Source organism: Eurypyga helias, unplaced genomic scaffold, assembly GCF_000690775.1.
Source record: "Eurypyga helias isolate BGI_N326 unplaced genomic scaffold, ASM69077v1 scaffold12093, whole genome shotgun sequence".
In the NCBI taxonomy this organism is placed as follows: Eukaryota; Metazoa; Chordata; class Aves; order Eurypygiformes; family Eurypygidae; genus Eurypyga; species Eurypyga helias.
The window spans coordinates 1-8,198 of NW_010243231.1; the positions used below are offsets into that span (position 1 = coordinate 1).

Sequence of the window (8,198 nt, forward strand, 5' to 3'; positions counted from 1 at the left end):
TAATGTAGGCTGCAGCTTACGTTTGTCCGGTGGACGTTTTGTAACCGGCGGAATGCCGTGGTGGTAGGTGCAGCGGTGCCCCGGCACATCTGGGTATACGGGGCGGTGTCCGGACGTGTTTGGAGAACAGTGCTTGTGCTGAGTCCGCTTTAAGGGCCGTTACATGTGTGTCTCCACTTGCGTTTGATGAGGGATCAAGAATGGCTGGTGTACACCATAGTACTTTTTGCATAATAGGTTGGGGTGGTGTCGGTTTGACAGATTAGTGTTGCTAATGGGTGATAACAACTGCTGTCTTTGGAAGCAGCCGTTTCAAATAAAACTTGATCTTGTAGACAGCTGAACATTTGCTCTTCCCTTTTGGGTTTGGTTTTTTTTTTGGAAGGGGCACAGGGTCCTCCAGCTGTAACGCAGGAAAATATTAACCAGAGAGAGGAACCAGAAATAAACGTCTTGTGTTGTAATACGTGCAAAAGGCCGTATGAACAGTCTACAAACGAGGAACACTCTGCCAAGCGTGTAAAACATGATGAAGTACACCCAGTGCCAACAGTCAGTGAAGATGAATTTTCATATATGGGTAAGCTCATTTGTTATTCTTGTAATTCTTTTGGGTTCTTTGTGCTCTTTGATAAATAACCAGTGTAGTCGTGAGAGAGCTTTTAGGGACAGTTATGTATGGCAGTACAAGGCCCAGCATGAGGTTGGTCCTTTTTAAAATGGAAATGTGAGCCGTGATGTATTTGTTCACTTTGCCTTTCAGTGTAACATTAATTGGCTTTAACTGGTATCAACGTATCGCTTAATCTGGTTATTCTAGGTGAGATTTTATGTGTGTCTAGATTACAGACTATTTAAATACAGATGTAGCTGGGAGGATTTAAAGTTGACTGAAGAAGGCAGGAACTATAGTGGGAATATGGAACATGGGGCAGAGATGCTTCTTGAGGCTGATTGATTTGGGAGAAGTGAGGGTGTGAAGCTACAGTGGGGCTTCTGGTGTTCTGCATGACTAATGTGCCTTCTGTAGTTAACATTTTGAAGGGCGCTCTGGGGACGGAAGTTTGGGATGTTAATCTGCTGGCAGGCATTTCTGTCTGCTTGAAGAGACTAGGTCCTTGAAGGAGTGCTTGAACCTTCTGCTTTTGGTATTTCTTTTGTAGGCGACTTTGCAGTCGTTTATACAGATGGTTGTTGCTCAGGAAATGGACGTAACAGGGCACGTGCTGGAATAGGTGTCTACTGGGGACCAGGCCACCCTTTGTAAGTAGCTGGGTGGATTTATTTTTTTTTAATACATAATAATCTTTGCTTTATGTGTAATTTCCAATATCAGTCTTCTTTTGAATGTGAAACCCTATTATTGAGACTCTTAATGACACTGCTGTGAGACTAGCGAGTTCCTGAGGGGAAAAGGGAAATCAGGTTCACTAGGAGGTAAGACTTCGGGGGAAATCAACTGGAAGTAATACTTTCAGGGGCTGAAGCTATAATTCAAGTGATTCAGAAAGTTTTAAAATAGTTATAGGTTTGCACAGAAGACAAAGAAGGAAACTGCGTTTTGTTGGCAGGTCCATATATGGAGGTTGCACTATGCAGATGGAAGTTAGAGGTAGAATCTCCAGTCATCCTCCTTTATAAAAACAAAATTAGTGTTCTTGGACTCATTTTTCTCGTATGTATTCATTGTACACCACTGAGTATTTTCGGCAACTAATCTACCGTTCTTTTCTTGGACACAGAAATACCAGTGAAAGACTTCCTGGACGGCAGACTAATCAAAGAGCTGAAATACATGTAAGTAGTAAATGGCCTAAAACGCTTCTGCGTGTTCGACCGCAGTAGCACACTCATGACTCTTTCAACTCTGGCCTTCAGAAACCAGTTAGGGAGCTGTGAGGGAAGTACACAAAATACCAGGAGATACGACTTGAAAGAAATCAATCTCTTCAAGTTCTACTGATATTTATTGCTTTTGCACAAAGGGTAATTCACCTTGAGAATTCCCAAATATCATCAGGCCAAGCACAGATATTTAAAAAAGTCTTGCACTGTGAAGGCCTAAACGTGTGGAGTATCCTTTGTATCCTTAATGTGTATGCCTCAGACCCTGAGGTGAGGGCTGCCGAGTAGCATCTAAGAGGAGAATCAACTTCTTACTGTGGTAGGATCAGAGTATCATATTCCTTAGAGAAATACAACGAACAGTTCTAGGCTCGCAGGGATAGTTTACCTCTCTGTTATGTCTGAGGTAAACTTCTGTTGGCAACAGCAGGTTTCATCCACCCTTCTCACCTCATCCTAATTCTGGTCCTGCTGCTATCCTGCACTGTGTGTTTGGAGATAAACTGAAATGGGGAATTGATCTGCTTAAAAAGCGTGGGAGGTTCATTTTATCGAGAGACAAGCAGAGGTGATGGTGGGATGCCAGGGGCCAAACTTCTCACTAGCGAGAGAGCTTTTCAGTGCTATATCCAGACCCAGCCACTTTTCCCTCTTACTGTATTTCATAGCACCAAAAAACCCCAACCACCAGGGTCCAGGTTGTTGGAACTGGTATGAGTCTTTGCTTAGCAAAATTATGGAGAAAAAGCCTAAAACTTAATGTGCAATTGATAGGAAATCGGGCAGAGAAATTGTCCTGCCATACAGGGTGAGCATCAGAATGTTTGTGAGGTTTTTTTGGTGGTGAAACGTAAGTACCTGGTGCATTGAGTGGTCACTTGCGTGCATAATTTTGGGAACATCTGTTCTAAGGGATTACAGTAGTAGTCTTTGTAGTTCTGTGTTAGCGTCAGGTATTGTGGTAATTTAATTGCACATGTTCAAAATCCTGTTCTGAACTGTGATTCTATTGCAATGTCCTTAAGGCGGCCTGCAAAGCGATAGAACAAGCAAAGAGTCAAAACATCAAGAAACTGATCATCTACACTGACAGCAAGTTCACTATTAACGGTAAGTTAATGATTTTAGTTTTCCTGAGTCTTAAAGTCACACTGCACATGGTTTTATTCAGATTATACTGTGGCCTTAGGAGAGGGGATGTAAGGGAGAGAATGCATAATTTCAATACTCATGACTGCTTGGGGAGGAACTTCAGAATATTGCAGGGATCAGTTGCAAAATAAAAGTATAGACAAAGTGCCTGTTAAAGAATGACAGAAGTAACTAAAGAATTTTTGTGTTAAGGTATTCAGTATGACACAAAGTCTCTCTCAAAAAAAAGTATAATCATACAATTGTTAAGGTTGGAAAAGGCCTTTTAGGTCATCAAGTCCAACCGTTAACCTAGCATGCAAAGTCCACCACTAAACCATGTCCCCAAGGGCCACATCTGTATGTCTTTTAAATACCTCCAGGAATAGTGACTCAACCTGGGCAGCCTGTTCCAGTGCCTGACAACCCTTTCGGTGAAGAAATTTTTTCTAATACTCAGTCTAAATGGCAGAACTGGAGTCCATTTCCTCTTGTCCTATCACTTGTCACTTGGGAGAAGAGACCAACCCCCACCTCTCTGCAACCTCCTTTCAGGCAGTTGTAGAGAGCAATAAGGTCTCCCCTGAGCCTCTTTTTCTCCAGACTAAACAACCCCAGTTCCCTCAGCTGCTTCTCACAGGACTTGTGCTCCAGACCCTTCCCCAGCTCCGTTGCCCTTCTCTGGACACACTCCAGCACCTCAATGTCTTTCTTGTAATGAGGGGCCCAAAACTGAACACAGGATTTGAGATGCAGCCTCACCAGTGCCCAGTACAGGGGGACAAGCCCTGCTCTAGTCCTGCTGGCCACTCTGTTCCTGATACAGGCCAGGATGCCGTTGGCCTTCTTGCCCACCTGGGCACACTGCAGGCTCACATTCAGCTGCTGTTGACCAACACTCCCAGGTCCTTTTCCACCGGGCAGCTTTCCAGCCACTCATCCCCAGGCCTGTAGCATTGCAGGGGGTTGTGGCCCAAGTGCAGGACCTGACACTCAACCAAACTTGCTGCTCATGTGTGCTCTGTCAAGGAAGTACTCAGAAGTTGGTGTAGTGACCCTGTAGTGTTCTCTTCAGTTTGGAGCGTCTGTCTCAATACGCAGACATGGAGTATATTCAAGTTTTCTTACTTTCTACATGTACCCTACCCGACTTTCAGGCTGCACTGGAAGAGTAGGCAGAGACATGCTCAGAGTGTGGATTTAAGGTTTCGCCTTCATCCAGAGTTTTGGAAAATGTTTTATTTCCTACAAATAACACATGAAGCAGCCACGAAGACTTAACTTCTGAATCCTTCTTGCACTTTCCCCAGATCTTCAGATATTGCTCCTTTGATAATTCTGAACTGCATAAGTATTTCTTCTTTATGTCTGTTTTATAAAAGGAGTACATGTTAGCTCAAAGATCACTTAGAGGTTTTTTTTTTTTTAAATTAACATTAAACAAAAAATTAGTGGAACTTCTGATTGAAAATTAAATGCTGCTCTTTCACACCAGTTATTTTTGGGGGGTGGTTGACGGAGGTGTGAGTATCTTGCTCTTAGGATAACTTTCTATACTTGAGTGCTAACACTGAAAGTAATTGTTTCATTGCTTGTTATTAATAAAGCAAATAAATGGTTTGTATGTTAAAATCTGTATATATTTTCCTCCAACTAAGCCCAAATGCTTCAGTTTCCTAAAACTAGGGAAGTATGAAGGAAGAGCATCAGTCATCTTTTTTCAGGTGACTCATGTTTAGAAGTAAAAGAAAACTTAACCTAGGAAAACTCCAATGTCACCTTAAGTTGCAGTACCCGAGGAAGGACAGAAGGTTGCCTAGTAGGAACAAGTGACTGCTAGTCAAGGATGGAGTTGCTGGAGCTGTCACTTGCTGCTTGTTCCAGATTCTTTTAGCTTCCATGTGCATGAAAGAGGTTCAGCGCAGAAGTGTGATGTGTCAAGGGCTTGTGCTCTGTCTTTCTGATTCTAGTTTGTAGGTTGAAGAAGGGACAGTACAAATGAAGAAGCAAATTTCCCATTGCATCTCCCTAGGGTTTATCTCCTAAATCTCTCATTTGAGTAGCTTACTTTCCCCAAAAGATTTAGGTATAGCATTTCCTACAGGAGTAGGATGTGTGTTGGTTTTGAGGGTTTTTTGCCCCTTCTGGTTGGTGAGTCTTTAGTCTCTGCCAGAAGCATTCTGAAAAAGGGAAGAGTAGAAGGAAGAGTCTCTACTCTTCAGGACTGGGTGGTGCATGCTGATCAGTAGAATCCAAGTGCATAATTCATTGTAAGAAGCAAGTTGTTCAAAATATTAAAGAGGAAAAAAAAAACCTTTGCAGTTCTTTGCTTTGTGGAAGAAAAGCCTCTACCATCTCATTTGTGAAACCGTTGTTACGCAAGAGAAGCCAGGGATGCCCCATCCCTGGATGTCTTCAAGGCCAGGCTGGATGTGGCTTGGAGCAACCTGGTCTAGTGCAAGGTGTCCCTGCCCATGGCAGGGAGGTTGGGACTAGATGGGCTTTAAGGTCCCTTCCAACCCAAACCATTCTGTGATTCTATGATTTGGTGGAAGAAAAATTGAACATGAGCCGGCAGTGTGCGCTGGCAGCCCGGAAAGCCAACCGTATCCTGAGCTGTATCCAGAGAAGTGTGGCCAGCAGGTCGGGGGAGGGGATTCTGCCCCTGTACTCTGCTCTGGGGAGACCCCACCTGGAGTGCTGCATCCAGGAGTGGAACCCCCAATATCAGAAGGATATTGACCACTTGGAGCGAGTCCAGAGGAGGCCACGAAGATGCTCAGAGGCTGGAGCACCTCTCCTATGATGAAAGGCTACAAGAATTGGGCTTTTTTGTAGTCTTTAAATATTTGTTCAGCAAAACATGGCTGGGCGATTCAGGTAATAATGGACAAATACAGTCCTGAAAGACAGTGGTAGAGAACCAAACAAGTGTATCTTTTTTTTTTTTCATCTCCAGTGTCTTTGCCCGAGACTTTGAATGGACTTAATGCCTTGCTAAAAGGCTCTTTGCTCCATCTAGATCCTTGCTGGCTTCTTTCATAGCATTTTTATGGTAATGCTGCCTTTGCCACAGGTATTACAAGCTGGGTTGACAACTGGAAAACAAACGGCTGGAGAACAAGTTCAGGAGGAAGTGTAATAAATAAAGAAGATTTTGAAAGACTTGATAATCTCACAAAAGGCATAGAAATTCAGTGGGTAAGCACCTTGTTTCTTATTCTTAATGACATCTTAAACACGCTTCTGGTAAAAACTTACAGGTATGACCATAACTGAGGATTGCATGTTCAGAAGTGAGACCATAAATACAGTGAAACTGCTTGCTTTATTTAAAGCAAATAAGCAACATAACCTAGGCTCTTGGAACCAGTATTTCACTGACCTATGTGCTGTCTTGTTACTACTTTGGAAATGCTTGCAATTAGTTTGTCGGTACTGTTGCATGAAACTTCTGTTCCTGGAAATCTGAGCTTAAAACATAACTGCGTCTCTTTGAGTCATAGCTCAATTTCTGGATTTGCTTTTCAGAACTGCTAAGATGCTGGTTTATTGATGTAACTCATGAGTGTCTCTAAAGTGGGAAAACTAAGAGTATAACTCCAAATAAACTGACTTCTAGTTCTCTGTACCTTAACAGTCTGGTTTTTTCCAAGAAAACTGGGCATAGGAAGGTCTTTAAAGTACCCATTTTTAAGTCTTAAATTGTTTATCTGTACAGTAAAGAAGTAAAGCAGCTACTATGCAGGTATTCCTGGTAAAATGTGTTTTTCTGGTACTCTCCGATAGGGGGGCAGGCTCTACTGTCTTCTCACAGAAGCCACTCCTGCAGCGCTCCCCCCCAGTGCTGCGGTGTAAGCCTAATCCACCTTGCACATGCTTCATTCTTGGCCCCTCTCAGATCATGTCAAATGGCAAGCTTAACTTTCTTCCTCTCCTTCCTCCCCCACGCTCCTCCACCCTCACTTCTGCCAAGATGGGGATTAGGGTTGAAAGCATTTTCAGCTCCTCGTTAGTGAAGGAAGGACAGTGAAACTGAAGCGATTGTTTTCCGACCTGGCTTCTCTGTCCTAAGTGAGTGCTGGAACCACCATGGCTGTTGATGGCGTGGAGGTTGCTGGCTTTCTGGGAAGAGGTTAACTTGGTTTAAACACTGAATGCGGAGAGGTTTTTTTCTCTGTCCCTGAGAGTTTTGAGTTAGAGGTGTTCTCTGCATTTCTCACTGGCTTGGTTAGGTGGTCCTTACCCGGTTTGCTCCCTCTCATGAACATGATTTTCACAGTTCGTGAAGACTTTCCTACAGGGAGGGAGACTTTAAACGTCCCTGGGAAGAAGTAGTAAGGACTAAGTGTGAGGAGAGGGCCTCTAAGGAGGTGCTACGGAATGAAAGGGTGGTGCATGATCAAATTTCATGTACACACTTTTTTCTTGATTTCTTGCATATGTCACCTTCCTGTACTTTTGTCCTAACAGATGCATGTTCCCGGTCATGCTGGCTTCCAAGGAAACGAAGAAGCTGATAGACTAGCAAGAGAAGGTGCTAGTAAACAAAAGTCCTGACGAACTGGGACTAGAGACCGTTGCAGTGGGAGGAAAAGGACGAAGATCACAGTGACATCTTGAACTGCTGTAATTGTTTCAGAGTTGAACTTTTGAACTGTACTTCTTTCTGGCCTGAAGTGTTAAACATACACCAACTTCTGGGGAGAAAAACACCACCTTTTCTTTCATAGCGTCTGTTTTGCAGTCAAATCGATACTTAGTGGACAATGTTGAGTGTTTGCTTTTTCTCCATCTTACTGAAGGGTCAGTGTTTTTAGCAGCCTGCCAGACTTCTGAATTCACCGTAAAGACAGACTTCTGAAGGAGTAATATTAAATATTTATCTTGTGTTCTGTATTTTCCTCTTAGAGAAATAAATTAATTTTTTTGTACAGAGGTATATACTAACAGCCCAGAGTATTTGGGGGTGAGGTGACTTTGGGGTGTGTTGGTTTGGTAAGAGGTCAGTGCCCTGACACGGAGATGTCCGTTCTTAGGCTGTGGCGTTCTGGCACTAGCAGTAACCTCTCTGCGATGGGCTTGGAACACTCACCTGGGCTATCAGCAGTTACAGCCTCTCTAGATTTCTTTATACTTACTATTGCAAGGTTGCATGGACGAACTAAAAACCCAGGTCACAAGAAAACTTGAACAATGAATTTTTACTGTTGTCTCTAGCT

The 8,198-nt window shown here is 43.3% G+C and overlaps 1 protein-coding gene across 1 annotated transcript; it reads left to right on the forward strand.

The window, feature by feature from the left end:
* Window positions 1–385: 385 nt before the first annotated feature.
* On the forward strand, window positions 386–7,694 carry RNASEH1 (ribonuclease H1; the record flags this gene model as incomplete). Its single annotated transcript, XM_010149338.1, has 6 exons — window positions 386–580; window positions 1,164–1,263; window positions 1,743–1,797; window positions 2,871–2,955; window positions 6,053–6,177; window positions 7,450–7,694. Coding segments are annotated over 6 exons (647 nt in total), but the record flags the coding sequence as incomplete, so codon positions are not given.
* Window positions 7,695–8,198: the final 504 nt, after the last annotated feature.